A 22,977-nucleotide genomic window follows, 5' to 3' on the forward strand; every position below is an offset into this window, starting at 1 on the left:
CTCACCAATGTAAAAATCAAGAAATATCTAAAAGCTTAAGGACTGACTCTTAAACTGTGACTATCAAACTGTAAGATTTATTATTTTGGTTTATATTTATATTTGGTTCTGACCTGTTAAAGATATCAATAGTTCTTCAAAAGACATTTCGCTGTGACTCTAAAACTGGGAATATGAAACTGTGCATGTAAAACAGTAATTTGGTGTATGTAAACGCCAAGCATAAGGTCGATTTACGAAGATTTTTTCTTGCCTTGTTTTACATTTAGCCACCAAAATCGATTTTCAGTGACTTGCCAACTGTAACAAGGCGCTTAAAACTTTGCGGTATTTAGGCATTTAGCTGCTGCATCAAGGGGCGTGACTTTAATACGTTTAGTCTGATGCTAGCAAGAACATTTATTAACGGTCCAGCAAACTAAGAGAGAGGGAGAGGGAGAGAGTCTACAGATTTTCAATGCTCCAAAACTGTGAAAATATAAAACTGTAATTAACAAAACTAAAGCAATTGATGGAGCTTTAAAAAAGCGATCATATCAAACTAGAATCATTTGGATTATACGTATTTGTGTTTTTCTTCCGGCTCTAGCTGCGCCCGCTGTTTAATGCAATTTTCTGATTAATGCGGGGAGTTTCCAGCTGCAGTTGCAATTAAGTGCGATAAGTTGAGAGAGTAGTGCGGGTGAGAGGGCTGGGGTGGGTTTGGTGCTGGCGATTTGTTCGCGATTGAATGCACTCGCTGAGTGAGCTTCTGATGTCGCTGGCCAAATGTCAATTTAATTTCGTGGCCTCCGCAAATTGTGCACCAAAAATGTCAGCGCAGTGTGCGAGTGTGTGTGTGTGTGTGTGTGTGTGTGCGAGTGTGTGTATGTGTGTGTGAGTTAATTTGATTTTAATTATGTAACACTGGTTGAGGATGTGCTGCTGCTGCTGCTTTGGTTTGTTTCATTTGCGGTTAATCAACTGGCCGTGGCATTAATATTTTGATTGCCACACGCCGCGCGGCAGCTCCGCGAATGTTGCAGGCAGCCGCAAAAATTGACAATTAAAAATAATTTGAAATGCAGACGCCAAAACGTGGCAGTGACAATAAAACGAGCGCATTTCATTAAAATTTCAAGTCAACTCAACTGTGCCACATACACACACACAGACACACACACACAGACAGACTTGACAGCAGCCACGCCCAGGCATCCACACACACACACACACACACACACACACACACACACACACACACACACACACACACTCACACTCACACAAAAACACAGCGACAGCAATTTAAAATTAGTAAAAGTTAAAGCACACAACAACAACAAAAGCATGGACAAGGGGTTGGCCGGGCTAGGCCCCAGGGGCTGACGGGCCAGACGAGAGTTGGGTCGGAGGGGGGGGGGGGGGGGGTGGGGTCTTGGGCTGGCAGCTGAGGTTTGGCTAAATGGGAGCAACACGAACTGCTCTGCAATTAAAAACAAGCGAAAATGTGCCAAAGCAACGGCCACGACCAGCAAATACCCTGTAAAAGCAAGCATTACCTTGACGCCTGTCGAGAGTATTCCAATTTTGTCATGATATATGTAACGCATAGAAGAAGAGATGACCGATTCCATAAAGTATATAGATTCTAGATGAGGATTTATAACCGATTCGTTAAAGCCAGGTTCGACTGTCCGTCTCTCTGTTCTTAAGTCAGACCTGATCGAAGCACTACATCATATAGCTTTAATAGAAATCGAGGATAGGTCGAAAGACAGGTTCTTGTATAGAAATATTTGCTTGTTCCCTGAGATATCTTATCTTGGCTTAACTATGCTGCTTTCATATGAGCCAAATCCTATCAATATTCCTCTACTATATAGTTCTATAGGAAGAATCGTCTGTGGCAAAATATTCTGTTTTCCGAATTGCCATATCAAAAATGTCTTAGGGTATTAAATCTTCGGCTTGCCTAAGTTAGGATTCACTTGCCTGTTTTCTTTGCAGGCATTCATGTTATTTACAGGGTATCAAAAAACTGAAAGCAGCGCATTGCTGCGAGCCGGGGCCGGGGCTATGGGTTTGAGGGCATGGTCGGGCTGTCAGTGAAACTGAAAACATGCAACTAAACTGCCGTCGCATTTTACAGACAAGTTGCCACACTGGCCGCACGGCCAAGCCAAGTTAACGGCCCGCTTCGCCCCGCCCCTTTTTGGCGACACTTTCAGCTGCCTGTTCCTGTGGCAGCAGCTCCATAGTTTTGCTACTTCTTGTCACTTGCTGTTGCAAGAACAGAAAAAACACCAGACCGACCGACCGCCCGCCCGCCCTGTGCTCGCATGCTGGACCAGCTTTATGGGCCTTAAAGCGTGCGGGCCAAGCCGCTTAAGTGGGCTGTTAAGGGCCTGTTAATTTTATTGATACCAGCGCCGATCGAATGTTCTTGGCCCCTCTGAGAGGCAAAGGCGTGGGCGTGCCAGTCCCGGGCAGGCGATGGGAAGCAGGGAGAAGGGGGAAGGGCGCCAACAATTGGAGCAAGTGGTGCATGGGCGCTCGACGTTGACATGCCCGACACATGTTGCGGTCCCCCCAAGGATGTGTTTCTATTTGTGTCAATGTGTGTGTGTGTGTGTGTGTGTGTGTTGTGGCACGCTTAGCGGCGCATTTGTGTGCGTGCGTGTGTGTGACACCATGCAATGCCGCGCAACCACAAGGCTGATCCACTCAAGTCTAAGCTGAGGCAAGCACAGTCCAAAAGTCAAAGGCAAAGTTGGCTAATGACAAAATCGGGCTTAGAATTCATCAAATTAAAATAAAGAAATTGTAGAATAGAGAGGGAGGGGTGAGAAAGGGTAAAACTTATAGTAAGAAAAGGGTCAAATATTATGACAAAAATTTATGTAAACCTGTTATTATTATAAGACTTTATAATAAAAATGTAGAAGACTAAACTAATCGATCGACTTACTGATTCATTAACTGACTGACTGACCGACGTACAAACTGATTGACCGAGTGGCTGATTGTCTGACTGACTAGTAGTTGATAGACTGATTGAATGATGGACTAGATGATTTACTAATTGATTGACTGACGGATTGACTGATACACTGGCTGATTGAATGATTGAATCACTCAGTGATGGACTAGACTAACTAGCTGATTGACTGACTGATTGACTAATAGAGTGGCTGACTGATTGCCTGAGTGATTAACTGACCAATAGACCAGCTGATTGACTGACTAACTGTTTGACTGGTTTATTGACCCGCTTAGCGGCTAAGTGATGGACTGACTGATGATAGAATGACTGACTGACTCACAAATTGCCTGGATGATTGAATGACTAATTCACTAACTGATTGACTGACTGACCAGCTGCTGGACTTATTAACAGATTGATTGGGTGAATGACTAATTGATTGGCTGATTGACTGAGAAATTGGCTAAGTGACTGACTGATTGACTGACTAACTGATTGCCTAACTAATGAATTAGTTGATTGACTGTCTGATTGTCTGACTAACTGACTGATCAAATGGCTGCCTGATTGACTGGGTGACTAACTACTTGACTTATTGTAAGATTGGGTGATTGAATGACTGATTGATTGCTTGACTTACTGACTGATAGCCCAAGCCATACTAACTAGAAGGCAGCAGTTTCTACTGTAGTCACATTCGGCAACTACCAATTTAAGTTCTACGTTCTATGATATTTGGAAAACCGCTTGCTAATAATATTATTAATATCTACAAATATTGAAAACTCTCCAACTTACCATAGAACTACAGATGTGTGCAGTAACCGCCAAGGAAAAAGATCATATTGATTTCTTAATATCTTGAATTTCATTTTATTCATTTTATTCCAATCGCTGGTTGACCCTAGTATATAGTATGTCAAATGCTCGCTTATTAGCCTTCACATAGTAGTTACCATTTTTCTTTTCGTTTTAAATCAGTTTTTCAGCTTTTACTGTTCCATGCTCTGCGCTCAATCTCAATCGAATCGATCATCTCTTTGGCTAACTGGGCTATATATATATATATATATATATATATATATTGTATATATATATATGTTTTTGGCATACCTTACATACACATACACACATATCAATCAATATCGATTTAATGCATAACTTAAGTTAAATAACAATCACATTTACTTATTATGTTTTTTTTTTTTTTGGTTTTTCTCATTTTGTTTTTTCGTTTTCCGTTTACTTTTCTTTTCGGTTTTCGTTTGGCTTTATTTCTCTTATTAAAAAAAAAACTGGCACTTGCCTAGATTTATATTTCTATATGGGGTTATATAAGTATATCATATCAATCAATCATTATCATATATATTCTTTTTTTTTTTTTTGTGCCTGCATCTTACAAACAAATTGTCAATAAAACAATTGGAAACAATCGAATCAACAAAAAACTTAAAAATCTTGCATTCGTTCGTTCGTTTTTGAACCGATCGGAACCGATCTATATAACTTGCCATATCCTTTGGGTATTGCATATATAATTCTCTACTTGTATAAAAAAAAAAAAAAACGAGTGCCACTTGCAGTGCACGCATTTTTCTTAATTTTCTTTAATTTAATTTATCATTTATCTTTAATTGTTATAATATTTTCTTTTATTTTTATTTTTTTTTTGTGAAATCTCGAGTTTTACTTAATAAATGTTTTACGTCTATTTATTTAGAGAGTTCCATTCTTTTCATTTTAATTTTCTGTTGTATAATTCTTAATATTGTGGGCAAATATTTGATTTTGCTTTTTTATACTTTATTACTTTTTACCTTTTACCATTTACCATTTACTGAATATTGAATTGTTTATCTTAGTTACACTTAGTACATCAATATATAGTTTATGTTTTGTTCTAAATTTGAAGTCCTGTGTTTTTTTTTTTTTTTTTTGTTTTTTGTATGTTTATAGTTTGTATTATTTACCAAAAGAAAACTATTTGCTAGTCGCTAGTTGTTCAAGGATTACACGAGATGCTCACGTATCGTATTTGTATATGTAAAGTTCTTATAGATTGTATAAATTGTTATTGTAAATTGTGTGTTGTCTTGTTCTATATAAATTTCGGCACATTTGATTACTTTTCAAAAAACGAATTAAAATAAATGTCAAATGTCAAATATCGGAGTACAACTCAAAAACACGCTGTGCACGCAAATGCCAAATGTGTATAGATTTTGCAAATTCTTCGGATGCGAACTGTTGACACCACAAAAAGTCAGCATATCAAATTTGACAGCTCTAGCCCTTGTGTGGGCTGAGTTCACTGGGTTAGTTGCTCAAATAATGGGCGCTCTTTGCAGGGCTTTTGTATGCAAGAAGTTGGCTGCGATACGCGTTAACATACCAAAAATCAAGTCTCTGGCGCGTTTAGTTAGCGAGTTCACTGGGGTGGTTCCACCCATAAAATGTTGCTATATATTGTATTGAACACTTGGATATGCACAACTGAAGCCCCAAATAATCGGCATACCAAATTTGACAGCACAAGCTCTTGTGAGAGCCGAGTTCACTGGGTTAGTTGCTCAAATAATAGTCGCTCTTTGCAGGGCTTTTGTATGCATGAAGTTGGCTGCAAAATAAGATAGTTACCGAGTTCACTGGAATGGTTCCAGCCATAAAATTTTGTTAAATTCTATTGAACTCTTGGATATGCACAACTAAGACCCTAAAAAGATAGCATAGAAAATTGGACAACGCTGTCGCTTAAAATATTTGAATTCAATGGGTTAGTTACTTTGATGAATAATGCGCAATCAATTTGTGGCTGAAAAATGTATGTGCAAGCAATTAAAATGTATTATTTATGCATTTTATGGTCGACTGGCGGGACATTATTATTCTTTTTGTGAAGGGATTCGTTTCGATTGTGGCTTATTTGTAGTTATTTGTAGTTAGACATTGAAATAGCAGCCGTCAGCCGCAAATAGACAAACAATTAATTATGTTTTCTTTTTTTTTTTTTCTTTTTTTTAATATCAATCGCATTTGAATTGTTTTTATATTTTATATATATATATATCTATATATATATATATTATATTTTTGTTTGTGTTTTTTTCTTCTTCTTTATGTTTATATCAATATTTGAAAAATCAACAAACAGTTAATTGGAAAAAGTTGAAAATTCTTTTGTTTAGCTCACGCATTCATATTCATATTTATATTTAGCTTTTTGTTTTTGGATTATTTTTTTGTTATGCTGCCTAACGCTTAGCCTAGCCTAAACATCTGACACATGTGTGTCTGTGTGTGTGTGTGTTTGTGTGTGTGTTTGTGTGTGTGTGTGTGTGTGTGTGTGGGCGTGGAGAGGGGTTAACTCAACCCACACGCTGCATGTTTTTTTGGAAAAAAAAATACCTCTTCGATCGATCTCTAAATAGCTTAGATATTAGATATTATATTGAGTACTCGCGAATATCGTACCTGCAGTGCATGTTGCTCTTCTTTTTGCCAGTTCTGCTTCTTCTTTTGCTGTTTCTTCTTCTTCTTTTTCATTCTCCTCTTCTATTTCTTTATTCTCTTCGCCTGCTTCTTCTTTTGCTTACCTTCAACGCGTGCTGCCATCTGTTGCTCTTCGGTTTCTTCCTCTAGACATTTGCTGCCGCTTCTTCTTCTGGCTTAGCTTCCTTCGCTGCTTCTTCTTCTTAACTGCCATTCACATCGACAGCCATGGGCTGTGCAACCGCATGCAGCCCATTGCTGAGACTGCCCGCGCACAGCGTGGAGCCGCCGCCGGCCACCGGCGAGCCGCTGGGCGTGGCGGGCGGCGAGGCGGGCGGCGTCAATGTGGACGGCTCCTGCCCCCCGCCATTGGCTGCGGCTGCTGGTGTTGTTGTTGTTGGTGGTGCATTGGTGGCAATGATTTTTCCATTTGCTAGCTTTAATATTGGCTCTGTCTTCTGCTCCTGCTCCCTCTCTTCCTCCTGCTCCTGCTGCTGCTCCTGTTGCTGCTCCTCGCCATTTGACGCCTCGTTTAGCGGCGGCGGCGGCGGTGGCGGTGGTGGCGGCGGTAATGAATCCAATTGGTTCGATTCGTTTAGCGTAAAATCGTTGAGCTCTTTAATCTCCTCGGTGGAGGGCGGCGCCGGCAGGCTCATCAAGCTGTCATAGCCATTTTCCGGCTCCTCCCTGGTCTGCTCCTGAGGTGTCTCAGCTGGCATCGACTCCTGCCCGGCCTCTGCCTCTTCTAGTGCCTCCGACAGTTCTGGGGCATTGCCGAAGGCGGCGGGTGCCGGTACCGGTGGCTCTTCCAGCTGTGACTGCGGCTCCTGGTCATTATCGGTGGTTTCCTGGCCGGCGATTAGCTGGGCGCTGAGCAAATGTGGCGAGTCCTGGGCATAGCCGGGCTGCTCGATGACATAGAGTTCCTGGTTGCCATAGGAGTAGCGCTTGTTCGAGTCACTGGACGAGCTGGAGCTAAGATCCGACTGGGACAGTCCGGTAAGCGATGGCATCGGCTGCGGCTCCTCGTCCCCGGCTGGTTCCTCCTCGGGCAGCAGCTGCTCTTCCTCAATGAGCTGCAGGCCAACAGTACCGACTCCAGCTCCGACTGCGACTGGCAACGAGGGATTTGCAAAATCGCTGGGTGGCGCATGAATCTGCACCTGCTCATGACTGGGCGGCAGGCTCCGTTCGACCAGCGCCGCCGTCTGCTTGGTGTTCGTATCGAAGGGCAGCTCGGTAATGTCAGCGCCTGGGCCGGCGCCGGCGGCGGGGCTATCCGGCGGCTGCTTGGAATCGATGCCGCGCGCCACCTCCACCACGAAGACGCCGTCCTTGTCCGTGTGCATCTTGGTCTCGCGTGCGTTGCGCGATATGTCCTGCATTGGGGGCGAGAAGAGGAAAGGAGAGCGGCACATCAGCTACTGGCGGTGGCGGGAACGGGGCGTGGCAGGCAACAACAACAGCAAAGTGTGGGTAGGGTGAGGGTAAGGGGGCAGGCAAGAAACGGGCGTGCTAAATGCTTGCCACAAGCGGCGGCGGCGGCAGCGACGACAGCAGGCGAACAAATCGTGCAGCTGTCATGCGGAAAGTGCCGAAAATTGCATTTGCATATGCTTTGGCTTGTGGCACATTTACACCTCATACACAGGGAGAAAGAGAAAGAGGGAGACAAGGAGAGGGCAAAGGAGTGTGGAGAACACAGGTGTGACTGAGGCTGGCAGCGGATATCCTGGGTTGAGCTGCTTGACAAATAGCTGAGACTCGAAACCCAAAGGATGACAGAAAACAAACGGCCAACAACAAGCGCTCCGATCGAGGCTGCTCGAACAGAAAATACCCTGCACCCAATATGAAAACTAGAACCGTCCGATTACGCGATGGATATAATTGAAAACCGAGAGACTTGAGCTTTCGAGTAGTGGCAAAACGATGTTTCAGCTGCTTGAGTGAGCCACATGTTCGAGCTCGAGCTGCTCGAGTCAGCAACATGTTCGAGTTCGAACTGCTCTTGTCAGCAACATGTTCGAGCTCGAGCTGCTCCTAAAGTCGCTGATACAGACGGACCTAAACACACATTACATTTAATGCAGATCAAGTATGCGTTCTTCCATCTGTTACACACATATCTTCTAATCTTTCCATTGGGTGCAGGGTATAGAAACAAAAGTTGGGAGTGGGAGAGAGGGCAGTAAACGTGCGGATGACAGCAAGTGGATACCCAAAGGATGCACCAGCTGAAGTTGAAGGACACAAATTTCAAGAATCGAGCACAGTCAAGTCGATGAAAGGGACGAGCACAACAGGAGTTTCAAGAGGAAAAGAGACAGCAAGCGCACTCGTGATAATATATACAGCTGTCGCTTTGGCGCTCAATCAGCTATTGACTAATGCTCGGTAACATTAAGAGTTGATTGATTAGAAAAGGAACAGGTTGTTTAGCTGTCTCTTTCGCTCTCAATCAACTTTAATCTTGAATAAAAAGGGGGAGAGATAGAGAGAGAAAGTAAGAGACAAGTAGCGAAATATATACAAGTATGTGTACAATAGATCTCTCTCTAGCTCCGTCCCTCTCCAACTTGTTTAGGGAGACAACTATTTACACATTCCGCGGTCAAAAGAGCGAAAGAGACGATTACCAGCGGAAGTACAACAATGGGAGTTATTCGGGCTGAAAGAGCAGGCAGACAAAAATACAACGACAACAACAACAATAGCAACGGCAATCAATCAATCAAATACGACAACAACAACAGAGACAGAGACGGAGATAATGACTACATTAGAGTGCGACAAAGTATTGTATGAGTTAGACAGAGAGCGAGAGGCAAACAGTTAGAGATGCGAGCAAAAGACAATAAGAAGCGAGCAAAAAGTGTGACACAACAAAGAGAGACAAATATTTGACAAAATACAGTTATAAAGATGCACACAAAATCGCGAAGCGAGCACACGCCTATAAGTGTTCCGGAACTGGCTAGACAACTATGAGCTAGTTCAAGTGAGCTAGTTCACAACAAATCAAAGTAAAGCTTAAAATTAAATCTGGCTGGAATCTAACTATAGTTATTTTTTTACAAGGTTTTGTGCACTGGAGTGAACTAGTTCCATTAACTAGATCAGTAAGTTTTAAGTCAACAAAGGCTTGGATAGCTATTTATAATTGATAACGCGAACCTAATTGGTACTCAGTAGTTCAAAAACAACAACTTTGAGCTAAGACTGTTTCTGTGAACTAGAGAACTACTCTAGAGCACTGTTTCTGGCAGTTTATAGGGGCACATTTAAGCATAGCCAGATTATTAACACTTTTAAATAGCATCTATCCTATCCAAAGAATATGAGAAACTTGTTCCAACAGAAACTTTAAACGCGAGCTAGTTCAGCGCTCCAGCATTTTGAAAGCTAAATGATATTAATAACCTACTCCCGCAAATAAATTATCGATAAAATGCTCGTATTGGCATAACTCTCATATCTAGCTGGTTCCATGAACAAATTCTATCGCTGGTTCACTTAGTAAAGTAACATAAGGGCTGAACTTTAAAGGATATTATTGATATCTTTATCTAAACTCAAGTGTTGGTCTAATGTTCCCAAAGAACTAGTTCACAGAGAAATGAACCACTCTCCTCAGCGTGTTGGTGTGCATCTTTAACTATATAAGGTGATTGCAGTGCGAGTAAAAGAGACGACAACGACAAAAGACATGACAAACAGTGGAGCAGATTAACAGCTGTTAACTAACAGCTGTTAACGCTGTTCACAGTTGAACTTACATGGCGCTCTTCGGTGACAACAATCAGATGATTATCTTTGAGCGTCATCTTTGTGACGGAGCCACTGAACGCGAACGCAGCGCTCGCCAATGTGGGCGTGGCAGCGCCCGTCGATGTGGGCGTCTGTATATCTGGGCGCGCCTCAAATTGAAACTCGATGCGCTGCACGCCGCTGGCCAGGGCCAAAGACATGGACCGAATCAGATCTGGATTTCGACTCGAGTCCGGATTCGGATTCGGTTCCGGATTCGAATACGGATTCGGATTCAGACTCACGTGTTGAATGCTTAGCTGCGATATTGGCGACGAGAAGGATGCGACCGAGCAGGACGACGACTGTAAAGTAACAGAGTGAACACAGGCTTTTAGTGAACTCACACACACGTACACACTCACACACAAACACACACACACACACACATAGCCGCTGAGCGACGCAGAGCCCGAGCCAAAGTTGAACTAGTTTTAAGCTGCGCAACTATTTGAATGCAATTAAATTACGCTGAGGCGAATTCGCAATTTTACGCAACATTTTTTGCCATTGTTTGCAGTTTAGGGAAAAAGCGGCGCGATGGGCGTGGCCGAAACGTGGCGCCGCGCAAAAAATTGTTCCAACACCTGACGGCATTTGCCTTCGCATTTCAATTGCAGTTTTGTTTGTTGCGTTTCGTCTTTCATCTACTGCTTTATTGCCCGCTGCTGCTGTTGCTTCCTCATCATCATCTCCAACATCTAGATCATCATCATGATCATCATCATCATCATCATCATCATCTATCGTTTGCTTCAACTGCCGCTTCATCATCTAGTTGGACGCACTTACCTCATTCTTGGAATCCTGGCCCTGTTCGCTGTCATCGCCAGCGGCACTCGAAGTCGCATTCTTATTCAGTAAATAACTGCAAATGGAAACAGAAAGAGAAAGAGAGAGTGTGAGAGTGAGAACGTGAAAGAGTTAGAGAGTAGTAAGTGAGTTGGCATCATTATAAAATCGCATGCATATTAAATGTGCACGAAATGTAAGTGGAATGCACAAAGTTTGTTGCCTACTTTGTATTGCGAACATCAATCAATGTTTGCCCCAGTGCTGCCCATCTGTTCGAAAATAACGAGTAGCAACAGAGTTCTGCCCATCTGCTTGTAGAAGAGCTGGGTCCAATGTGCCTTTGTGGTAGATAGATAGATAAAAGTATAGAAGTGCTGCCCATTTGCTTCTAAAAAAAAACATAGTTATTGCCAAATTTTTCTCAGAGAGAGATTACCTACAAGTTCTACAGCTTTCTCCCAAGCATCTGCCGCGAGAGAAGCACAAACAAGTCAACAACATGAATGCAACTTATCTACTTTTGCAGTGTGTTGACTGCTGACTTATGTTTAGAGCCCGAACAGCTGTCTATCTACCTAAAAAGGTTGACAGGCTTGTAGGAGATTAGAGCATATGTAGAGCTAAGAGTTACAAAGCACTTGACATGTTGCCGAATTGCTGCCCAGCAGAAAAAGTTTCGGCGGGAGCTGAAGAGAGAAGCGGGAGAAACTTTAATGCTCTTTGATGGAAGAACAGTTGTCGAGTGCTGCCCAGCTGCTCCAAAGAGCTGCCCAGGCTAACAGCTACAATACGCTCAAGTGCTGCCCATCTACTAGAAAAAGCAGATGGCGAAAACTAAGCTTATGATACTTTTGCAAATACTAAGCAGCATATGATACCAGATGTGTGTGTGTGTGTGTGTGTATGTGTGTGTGTGTTGCACATGAGTAATAGAAAAGTTTTTTACACACCACCCTCCCTCCACCCTTGAGTTCGTCAAGCACACTTGAGAGAGCTTCGCATTTAACTCTCGTTTTTAATGCGTTTCTCAGTGCAAATTGTCGCACGCACACACGTACACACACACACACTCGCACGCACAACTAATTTCTCGTCTCGACAGTTTATTGTGCAATTTCCTTTTCAGCCTCCACACACACCCACCTATCCTCCCCCACCTATCCCCCTTCTATCACTTGCTCGTGTGACCGCAAGCAACACAAAAAAAAAAATAAAAAGGAGAAGAAGACGGAGGAAAAACACTGGGAAAATTTATTTCCGCTGCGCATTTGTCGACTCTCATCTGCGGCCGCCGTCGTGTGGCACCTTTTTGTGGCAACTGGCAACTGGTTTGCGGTTTCCCATTTTGACGTTTTATGCGTTCGTTTCCTTTGCGCCTCGCTTCGGTTCGGTTCATGCAACACGCAGCGACGCCTCGCGCCTTGTTAGCTTCAATGCCACTTGCCATCTTCATCATCTTCACTTGTCTCTGCCCCCTCTTCCCCCCTCTCACCCTCTCTCTCTCTCTCTCTCTCGCTCTGTCTCTCTCTCTTGCTTCACCGTTTGGCGACTTCCGCTTCCGGCGCCTTGTGTCGACGCGCCCGTCTTTGATTTGTGGCGCCTTTAGATTTTCGGGCCAGCTTTTATTCCGCCCGCCGGCGCATCCCCAGCCACTTCTTGCCGCCCCTCCCCCTCTCTCTTTCCACCTTTCTCACCCGCACGCATGGCCTTCATTTTGTTTGGCATTTAGTGGCCGCATATAAAAAGGCAATGGCAACAAATTCCCATTTACGTGGCATGCTCGAGATTTATGTGTATCGCAGCAGGCACTGCGAAGGCGGGCCGTGTGTGGGGGGAGGGCGTGGCAGTTTAGAGCTGCCCGCCTGAAAGGATGTTGCGTGCTGACATTGCGTCACAGTCCGTCGTCTCGTCCTGGCCGTAGTCACAGATTTGCGAGAAATAAAATGCCAGAATGAAGCTGATAAATGCGATTTGCCACGCCTCCCATCTAACAATAACTCCCCTGTGTATTAAGCGTACCAGCTGACTGTGTGTTTGCCTGTGTGCGTGTGTGTGTGTGTGTGTGCGTGTGTGTGTATTTGCCAGGTAACCCTTCGAGCTCTTGGCAACTGACTGCAGCAGTTTCATCCTGCCTCAATTTGTCATTTGGTGCGTGGCAGAGTCGCTTCTCGTTGCGCCTCGCTGCTTATTGCAGCAATTGCCAGCATTTTGGCTTTCAAACAGACAGCCCCTAACCCTCTGCCTCCGTCCGCCTCATCCACGCCCTTCGTCTTCCTTGCGGCAACTGCTTTGTGATTATTTTCAACTTCATTGAGCACACGCAATTATTTTTAAGTTCAAGGACAGCGCGTCGGAGCTGATTAAACACACGCCGGATAGGAATTCATGATGAACTCTAGACACAGCCCTGCTGAAGCCCTAGGGGATTGTTGTCTGTTGTTTATTTAAATATTTATTGCACTCAGCTCAAGAGCTACAGATGAAAGCCCGACAACAACGATTTGTTACATCGAATAAGAAAATAGTCTAGAATGAAAATCAATCTTTCGATATATCCAAACATTTGATATCGATATTTCGATTTTTCTACAGTTTTGAAACTAATTTATAACATTCAGATAAAAGCTAAGCCTATCGATTTGTCCTCAGTATCCAATTGGCAGATTGACTGGCTGATTGACTAACTAACGGATGCAATGACTGACTGATGGACTGTCTAACTGACAAATTGATTGATTGATTGACTCATTAACTGACTGACTGACCCACTGATTGACTGATGTATAATTGCCTAATGACTGATTAACTGACTGACTCATTGACTGAGTGACTGAGTGACTGACTGACTGACTGATTGACAAACTAACTATTGGACTGACTGGCGGAGTAAGTGACTGTTCGACTGATTCACTCACTGACCCATGACTGATTGATCTTGACTGATTGACTCAATGATTGAATTACTGTTGAACTAACTAACGGAACTGACTAATTGACTGATTGACTGATTGGCTGATTGACTAAATGACTGACTAACTCTGTAACTGACCAGCTGCTTGATGACTGACTGATTAACTCATTGAATTGATTGATTGCCTGACTGATTGAAATACTGTCTGACTGATTGGTTGACTAACAAGTTGACTAATGAATCATTGAATGATTCACAGATTGACCAACTGAATGAGTAACTGACTCCAGTCTGACTCTTTGGCAAGCTACCTGATTAATAGACCGACGGCAGACTGAATAACCTGAATGACTGATTGACATACTGTCTGATTGGTGTACCAACAACCTGGTAGATTGACCGATGACTGACTGATTGACATACTTTTTGACAGATTGACTGATTGATAAGTTGTTTGCCAGAAAGCAGTTGAACGCAAAGTTTTTTAAAAATTCAACGGGCAGAAAGCAATGAAGTTGGCCTAGTCATAGCCGGTGGATTGCCGGCTAGTAGCTTATATAGTATCAGATTTACTTAAGGCTAGAATATAATGTTTGTTCATTAAACGTATTTACTTACCGTACGGCGCAGTACATGGACGTGAGGAGCGCAGCGGGCAGAATGACAATGATGAGGCCCATGGAAACGGCGAAGAGATTGAGAAAACCTGCAAAGGGAAAAAAAGAAAAGAAACACAAGAAGCGGGGTCAGTCAATAGTCGAGGACTGGATGCACTGTGGACTCACCATCATAGTCGGCGAGCGGATCCTCCGAAAGGGCGGTGGCATTGCCCATGCGCTCCCCGTGCTGCAGGGGCGCCATGGCGGATGCACCACTCGAATCGGCATAGCCCCTGAGGCTCTCGTTGTGCTGCTGGAGCGTGGCATTCAGTAGCTCTGCGGCGGGCAGCTGCTCGCGATGCAGGTGACTGAAGCCGTGACCAAACGGGTGGCGTCGAGAGCCCTGTGCATCCTGCTGCTGCAGCCGATGGGCCGGACTCTCGAAAGGATAGGAACCCTCGACGCCATCAAAGCCGCCGCCGGCGCCATCGTCAATCAGATCGCCACCATACTGAATGGAGCTCTCGATGACATCCGGATCGTTGCCCAGACCCAGGCCGTTGCTCTCAATGTCGTTCTCATAGATGTTGCGCCCCGCGCCAACCAGCTCGCCGGGCATATAGTCGATCTCCTTGAGCTCAATCTGCGGCGGCAGCTCGCCAATGACGGGCACTCCAATGGCCAAATCGGGCAGAACCGCCGGCTGTATGACAATGTCCGGCTGCTGGGAGCTGCCATGGCTCGCCATTGTGGAGGCCAGCGACTGCTGTTCCACCTCAATAACCGATTCACCCACATAGGTCACATCCAGCGGAGGAGCGCCATCTCCTCCCCCGCCACCGCTGCTGCTGCTGCTGGGACTGCGCAGAATCTTTAGGGCGTCGGCGGTGTGCTGCTGCGGCGAGAGTAGAATGTCCTCCTCATAACGGGGCGTGGCGGCTGAGCTGCGCTGCAGCTGCTGCTGCTGCTGCTGGTCCAGCACGTAGCTGGCGGGAAAGAACTGATTCTCGAACTGGAGCTTGCGCTGCTGCTGCTCGTTGACGGCGCTGCTGACGGTGGGCAGGGATTCGCCCACTTTGACCTCCGTGTTGGATATGTAGAATATGGTGTCCGAGTCGCGATCGATGTTCGGCTTGCGCGGCGGCGGCGGTGGCGGCGGCGGCGGTGGCCGTGGCAAGCCCTCAACGCTCTTCGTATCCGCCATGAATAGCTCATCGGCGGAATCGTGGGGCGGACGTACGGCCGGCGACGGCGGCGCATCAGAGCGATACGGATAGCCGAACATGGGATTCAGATTCATGTGCTCCATGCCGTCACTAAATGTGTTCTCGGTGCTGTTATCCCCGGCGCTGTTGTCAATGATCTCAACGACGAGTATCTCGTCGTTGGGCTTGTTGGCCTTTGTCTCGCTGGCCGCCGGCTGGCGGTAGGAGAACTCCAGATCCTCGCTCTCATTGCCAAACGCCTCCGACACATTGATGTGTATCTCGATGGCAGCCGGCTCCGGTTTGTCCATGCCGACGCCCATAACAGCGCCCGCTGCGGGCTGTGTGGAGACATCGGCGCGATCGATTACGTATTGGGTGAAGCGCTCCTGGGCAACCGGCGAGCTGGGCGGCCTGGCGGTGCCCAGCGTCTGTTCCAGCGGCAGCGGATAGTAGCCACGATTGTCCCGGAAATTCGTGGATGCCACTATGGAGTCCACCGTCGAGTCGTATACTTCGATTTGTATGTCGGATATCTTGGATTCGGTGCGCGGCGGGGCCGGCGCGACGCTGATCTCGGCCGCCGGCATAGGTAAACGTGTGGTGCTGCTCTGCTGCAGCTCCGGCACCTGGAAAACAGTTGTCGACAGCACCGACTGTGTTTGCGGTACAGCTGCCGGCAGCATGGTTGTGGTTGTCGTGGTGCTGGGGCCCGGACGCGTAGAGCTGCTTTCCACATTTGATTCGAGTAAAGCAGTTGGCGCTAATATCTCCACGATGCGTCCCTGGCGCAACTGCAGCTCAATGGAGTCCTCGTGCTGCTGCTGCTGCTGTTCCTGCTGGTGGTTGGTGCCTGTGGTTGCCTGTGGTTTCTTAAGCGGATGCACCACACTAAAAGTTTTCTCGCCCATAAAAATGGGTCCCAAATAGCCATTGGGCACGGGCAACAGCGCGGCCGCTTGACTGCTTTCCAGGCCGCCGCCACTGCTGCTACTGGTGCTGCTGGTGCTAGTGGAGCTGGTGGTGCTGCTGGTGGTGGTGGCTTCCGTTTCCATTGCTGTTTCCTTGGTGGTTGTTGCCGCTGGCACAAAGTGTTGCTGCTGTAGCTGCTTCTTTTTGGTCAGCTTGCGTCCATCGTGGCCATTGCCAGTTGGTGGTGCGGCTGTCATTTCCAGGTCCAGCAGCTGCACCACCGACTCCACTGACTGTTGCAGTTGGCTCATGTTCAAAGTGTTGCTGCCAGCAGTTGTGGTTGATGCTGCTGTTGTTGTAGATGTTGCTGCTGTTGTTGTTCCGGGCACTTTAAATACATTGGTGCTTGGCATGTTGCTTTCATTGACAGCAGCAATTGTTTCTGCTGTGCTTGCTGCTGCTGTTGTTGTGATGACTTTATTGTGATGCTCCTCATGTTGTTGCTGCTGCTGCTCGTATTGTTGTTGTTGCTGCTGCTGCTGCTCATCTGGCTGCTGCTGCTCATGTTGTTGTTGCTGCTGCTGCTGCTGCTGCTCAAGTTGTTGCTGCTGCTCATGTTGCTGCTGCCGCTCGTGTTGCTGCTGCTGTTGCTTCAGTTCATGCTGTTGCTGCTGCCTTTGTTGCTGCTCATGTTGTTGCTGCTGCTCATGTTGCTGCTGGTGCTCATGTTTCTGCTGTTGCTCATGTTGCTGCTGCTTGGCAGCGACAATCAGTGTGGGCGTGTCGCCCTCAACGCCAAACTGTAACTGCTGTGTGGCAGCTACAACAGTTGCCGGCTTTGCTGGTGCTGCTTGCGCCTGGCCATTGCTGTTGGCCACCAGTAGCAACAGCAGCCATATTAACCGCAAGGCGGCAACACGTTGGCCACGCCCACTGCTGCTATATGCAGCAGCTGCCATGTTGCGGTTGCTGCTGTTGTGCTTGTTGCTGCTGCTGTTGTTGTTGCTGCTGTTGTTGCTGTTGCTGTTCTGCTTATTTTGATTATGCCTTTTGCGTTGCTCGTTTGCTTTGTGTTGTCTTGTTTTCTTATGTAAATTTAGTTTTGATTTTGCTTCGCTGACGCTGTGAAACTTGCTGTTGCTGTTGCTGTTGCGGCTGCAACTGTTGTTGCCTTTGGCACTTAATTTCCCCTTTTGCACTGTTTGTTGTTGCTGCTGTTGCTGTTGTTGTTGCTGCTGTTGGCACTTGGCATTGTCGTGTAGCACTTCTGGCTGCTCGGCATCTTCGTCTTCGTCTTCATCAACATCTTCAGCAATCCGCGCAGCCGTCGCAGCTGTCGCCGCTTTCATTCATTCACTCAGTTGCCCAATATGCTGCACGTTGCTGCTGTTGTTGTTGTTGCTGTTGCTGCTGCTGCGGCCATTTTCTGCGGCTGCAATGCCGCGGCTCTGCTTTGGACTGTGTTGCAACTGCTGCGGTCGCTGCGGTTGTTGCTGCTGTTGCCGGCGGGCGTCTTTCTCTTTGTTGGCACACAAATTTCAAGATACAAATAAAAATATATGTTAAGAAATGAAGGCATAAAATAAAAATGGAAGAGAAACACTGCTGCTTTTAGCACTTAACGCGTCGCGTTGCGTCCTCCTTCGTCGTACTTTGTGCTCCCTTCGTTTTGCCTTCTTGTTTTTCTCTGTTCTCGCCTTTCGCTTTGCTCTTCCAATGAGTTCTGCTTGAGTGGAAATACAATTTAAAATAACGAAATATGCTGCAACAACAACACAGTTGCTGCTGCTGCTGCTGCTGTTGCTGCTGTTGTTGCTGCTGTTGTTGCTGCTGCAATTGCTGTTGCCGCTGTGCTGGCAATGCAATAAAAAGTAATGCAGCGACGCGCCAAAGTGTGCAATGAAAAGGAGACGAGGAAAGCACACAGCGATTGAAGCACCAAGTTAAAATAACGACCATAAATAATGCCAGCAAATCCAACTCCCTGTTCCACAAATCGTTTTCGCCTCAATTTCGCCAATTACTTTAAATTGGCGCTTGAATAGGTGCTAAACAGTTTATTAAAATAGTTGTCCCAAAAGACCCCTTCTTTGGAGTGAACCTCACTAGTTCATTTTGTGGAACTAGTTCACGTCTGGAACTAGTCTCAATTTATTTGAATAGCTCTTAAATAAGTGCAAAGCTGTTTATTAACATTGTTGTCACAGGAGAACTAAAAAGGGGAACCAGTTCGATCGTTCAAAGGACCCCTCTTTATGTTCTTTGGGGTGTGCCATACTAGTTCGATTTCGGCGAACCAGTTCTTTTCCGAGTCGCTTACTTGTCTTTCTCTCGCAGCTAGCACTTTCTAGCTTATTCCATACACACATACAGCCACGCCTGCTGCGCAGTTTTCCTCAACTTCCCTGTGCTTTATCAGCCCCAAAGCTCGCACTATAAACAATTCATGCTTGATTAACTCTGGTTTTAATAGTCGCATTTAAATCAAACTTTCTGGGCTTAAATATGGCATTAAAATATAAGAAAATACCAAAGCCCAAGGGGAAGCTGTGCATCATCTTCGAGATATAGTTAAAAATTAAAGTTCAATAATGATTTTTGTAGCCATTTTGCGGACTCTAGCTCTTTTAGACTTTGATATTGAGTATACGCACAGTCGGACAGACAGATGGAGGGATATATTACTAATATGACAGAGATGAATTTTAGATATTCATTCGAAAACTGAGACATGTTTTCATTAGAATGGAAATTGTAACATGAATAGGAATGGAAGTGCAGAAGAGTTCATCAAGCACTCTGATGCAAAGAAAAAATGAATAAAAGCTTTTTTTGTTGGGAAGAAGGGCAAGCAGAGAAAAGAAACCTCAAGAAGAATAATTTGTAATTGAGCTTTACGTACCAGGATGTCAAGAGTCTATCTGAGCGTCGAACCAACAAGCGAGAAGTTGCCAGTTCAAATTCAGCAGAAATGTTCAGTTCTTATATAATTTTTGGCCATCAAATTTGGTTTCTTCTCTTTGCCGTGGAGAGAAAATTGCTTTTTACTTATTATGAAAATGAAAATGTAAAATTGTGCCCACAATAAGAGGCGTGCGACGCCGAATAATTTCTTTGTGCATTCAATCATATTTGATTTTAACATTTTGTCAAACACCTCAACAACAGAAGAACAGCCCACAATAATTGGAAGTTCGTCAAGAATGCAAACAGAAATTGTGAAGCATGTAAAATGCCATTTTGCCAAAGAGAATGAAATGAAACGAGAGGAAAATTTGATATTTTTGTGGCTATGCGACAAGCATGAAGCATGAAACGATGATATGCTATGAATGTGAATGTGAATGTGAATGTGTGAAGGCATTTGATAGCAGAAAAATGTTCAGAAATTGAAATCGAAAACAAAATATGCCATCGAAATGCCAATTTCAAATGCTCAACTCAGCTCAGCTCCGGGCAACTTGTTCAAAAATTGTGAAAATTGCTCGTTTTGTTTCGCACGGCGGGGAGTGGGGGAGTTGTTGGGGGAAGTTGGGTTTTTTATTGCTTTTGTCTCGGCCATTGTAAATGCCCGAAAATGCCATGCAAATTAAATATAAAGCCCGCAAAATGTTTCGATTTCAACTCGAGCAAAAATCAGCCTGCGGTTCAAAAGGGTTGCACAACAGCCAGCCCAAGCTCCGTGCGGACCCCATTGGCTCGCCTCTAACCTCAAGCAAAAGGTTGCGGTATGCTGTTTACGTTAACCAGAACCCAAACGCAGAGTCCCATTTAATGGGCGGGGGGAGGGGCAATATCAGTGGCCATCCGCAGGCCACAAATAGCAGCTGCATTTGGCCATTGCCAGCACCGCAAAATCAACTACAAAGCAACAAGCACAGCAAATGATAATCAGCATTATTTAAGGGGGAGCAGCTTAACGGAAATTTGGGAGCGGGAGAGGGGCGGGGGGGGGGCTATAATGGAGGGTGGTTATGGGCGGGTGTGGGTGTGGCTTACCTTAGCTGAGCACAGCGGCAGCTGTTGCTTGGCGGGGGGCTTCTGTTGGGCCCGCAAGGTAATCCAAGGGTCCTTGCGCAGCCTTTCAAGCTAACGCGCTTGCCAGTCACAATCACTCAGTTCACAATAGTCTTAGCTTAGCACTGGAACAAAAAAAAGAAAAGCAGAACAGCCTCAGACTTGGCTTTTGGCCAGTTGCAACACGCGACACGCCCGGCTACAGAAAAACAAAACAAAAAAAAAAACGACAACAACCAGCAATAAAACGCAAACACACGCAACAACAACAAAAATATATTGTTGTGGTAGCAGCAACAGTCACAACAACAACAACAGCAGCAACAAGACGCGCGCCCAAACAATCGAATTCATATTCAAAACTTATATAAGAAAATATGTTATATTTTATTTTAATTTTTTCTCAAAATATAATTTTAATTTTTCAAAGAAATTTTTCAAATCCCAAAACTTTCAGAACTGAATTCAATATCTTTTTGGGCTTGAGTAGGTTCTTCAAAATATTTGGCTAAGATTAAACGTATTTAGTTTATTTTAAGCTGTTAACATATTCATTTAAAGTTTTTTACAGCTGCACACATATTTTTTTTAAATGTTTTTGAAACTTATAAATCACACAACTCTTTCCATTTTCTTTTTAAATTGTTTTCAAAATTGTTTTTCACTTGGAAAACTAGCTAAAATTGTTCAATTGTTGTTTTTTTTTTTTTTTTAATTTGTAAACTTGTTGAAATATGTTTTCAATGTTTTTTTTTTTTCTTCAATTGAAAAACTTGTGATACTTGTTCAAATATTTTTTGAGTTTTTTTTTTTTGTTAATTTTATTTGTCCAACCTTTATTTAATAATTTTTAGAATTCATAAACCTGTCAAACTTTCTCAGATATTATTTAAATATTTATTCAACTCATAAACTTCTAAAACTTGTATTTTAATTTATTTAAGCTGTTTTAATGTTTGCTTCTGCACATTTATTTTTCCAAGTTCTTTTTAACTGTCAATTCAATTTTTAAAATATTTCATTTCCGTTTTGCAAATATTAGTTGAATATAATATTTTTAATTTTATTTAAAACTTCTGCATATTTAAAAAAAAATATATATTATTTACTTTTAAAGGCTTTTCAATTTTTAACGTTACTTTTCAAATTTTTTGAAATTTATGTTTCGTTTGCGGCGGCGTTTTATGCTTGTTATTTAAAAAAAAATAAATAAAATAAGGAACTGTCCGAAGGAAGAGAGCGGGTTGAGGTGGGTTAGGTAAGTGCGGGTTGGTTGCAGGACTTGTGGGGGGAGGAGGCGGGTGTTTAGGCTGTGGTTTAGGAATTTTATCTCACGGCTGTTGTGTTGATTTATCCGGTTGTCGTTGCCGCTGCTGCGTCCTTTAGCTCCGAATACCGCACGCAAACTGCGCAAATCGCATCGCATCCTTTGCTCTAAAAGGACGACTGGCGATTTGCCGATGTTGCCGATTTCGCCGATTCACAGCTGTTGGCGGCGACGCTGCGTCGGCAGCGAAGCATCGTCTGGCAGCTGCGCACCAGTTGCCCGGTTGGTGTCTGCGCTAAGCCCAGTGTGACCAGACTGCACACATTCGTCTAAAATTAGTTAATTGGCAGCTTGAATCTGGCACATTTCAATCGAAAAACGCTCTTTTCTACTTCTCAACATTTTCTCTTGCAACATGTTAAGTTCAAATTTCTGTTAAATGCTGTTATTTTGCCTTTTTCAAATTCACGACTGTCTGGCAACGCTTTCCGCCATCATTTGAAGACTATTGCGGCAGCTTCCAATCTACACGCTCTACACTGCGGTAGAGTTTGCAAAGCTGCTTGTGTGGTGAAAAGTTTCTGACGAAGGTTCGTGTCTTGGCTAGCGAATAGCTTAATCAGCGGAGTTTTGGTGTAGCTAAGCTTCGAACCTAAACGACGCTCAAGTTAAATACGCGCATCAAAGTCACACTCTAAGCGAGCGAGCAAAGTTTCAAACCATTCTTAAGTCAGCTTATATTGTATTCTTGCATTTGGTTCGAGCCCGGATTTTCAATATATGTCTCAAAATGTGTGAACCTGTCGATCTCGAAAATTACAAGAGCTGGGTACTTGACATATGAAACAAATATACCATACAGATGGATACTAGGATATATGCAGGGTATCCTAGTATCTATCTGTATGTAGAAAATGTTTCCCATTCGATAGGTTTTTTGAGTTTACAAACTGCTTAAGGGTCGGGTTCGAAGCACCGAAGTTATTCAAGAAGGATTTTATTTT

At 44.4% G+C, this 22,977-nt stretch overlaps 1 protein-coding gene across 3 annotated transcripts; it reads right to left on the reverse strand.

The window, feature by feature from the left end:
* Nucleotides 1-3,814: 3,814 nt before the first annotated feature.
* LOC6634513 (uncharacterized) lies at nt 3,815-22,136 on the reverse strand. Of its 3 annotated transcripts, none has more exons than XM_070208025.1 (7): nt 22,042-22,136; nt 20,689-20,831; nt 14,759-18,412; nt 14,592-14,679; nt 11,060-11,135; nt 10,237-10,572; nt 3,815-7,836 (listed from the first exon to the last, which is right to left on the reverse strand). In XM_070208025.1, the coding sequence occupies exons 3-7, from the start codon at nt 18,036-18,038 to the stop codon at nt 6,661-6,663; spliced, it is 4,956 nt and encodes a 1,651-aa protein (XP_070064126.1). In that variant the 5' UTR covers nt 18,039-18,412; nt 20,689-20,831; nt 22,042-22,136; the 3' UTR covers nt 3,815-6,660. The 3 variants fall into 3 exon arrangements, with proteins under 3 accessions (XP_070064126.1, XP_070064128.1, XP_070064129.1); XM_070208027.1 differs by having other exon boundaries at nt 14,759-18,415; XM_070208028.1 differs by lacking the exon at nt 10,237-10,572.
* Nucleotides 22,137-22,977: the final 841 nt, after the last annotated feature.

This window comes from Drosophila virilis, chromosome X, assembly GCF_030788295.1.
Source record: "Drosophila virilis strain 15010-1051.87 chromosome X, Dvir_AGI_RSII-ME, whole genome shotgun sequence".
NCBI lineage: Eukaryota > Metazoa > Arthropoda > Insecta > Diptera > Drosophilidae > Drosophila > Drosophila virilis.

Excerpts from the sequence above, each read along its gene's own strand:
- LOC6634513 (XM_070208025.1), bottom strand. The coding sequence starts at position 18,038 with ATGAAAGCGGCGACAGCTGCGACGGCTGCGCGGATTGCTGAAGATGTT. Across the intron at positions 14,680-14,758 it reads TCCGCTCGCCGACTATGATG|GTTTTCTCAATCTCTTCGCC; the intron begins GTGAGTCCACAG and ends TTCCCTTTGCAG. Across the intron at positions 10,573-11,059 it reads GCCAGGATTCCAAGAATGAG|TCGTCGTCCTGCTCGGTCGC; the intron begins GTAAGTGCGTCC and ends GTTACTTTACAG.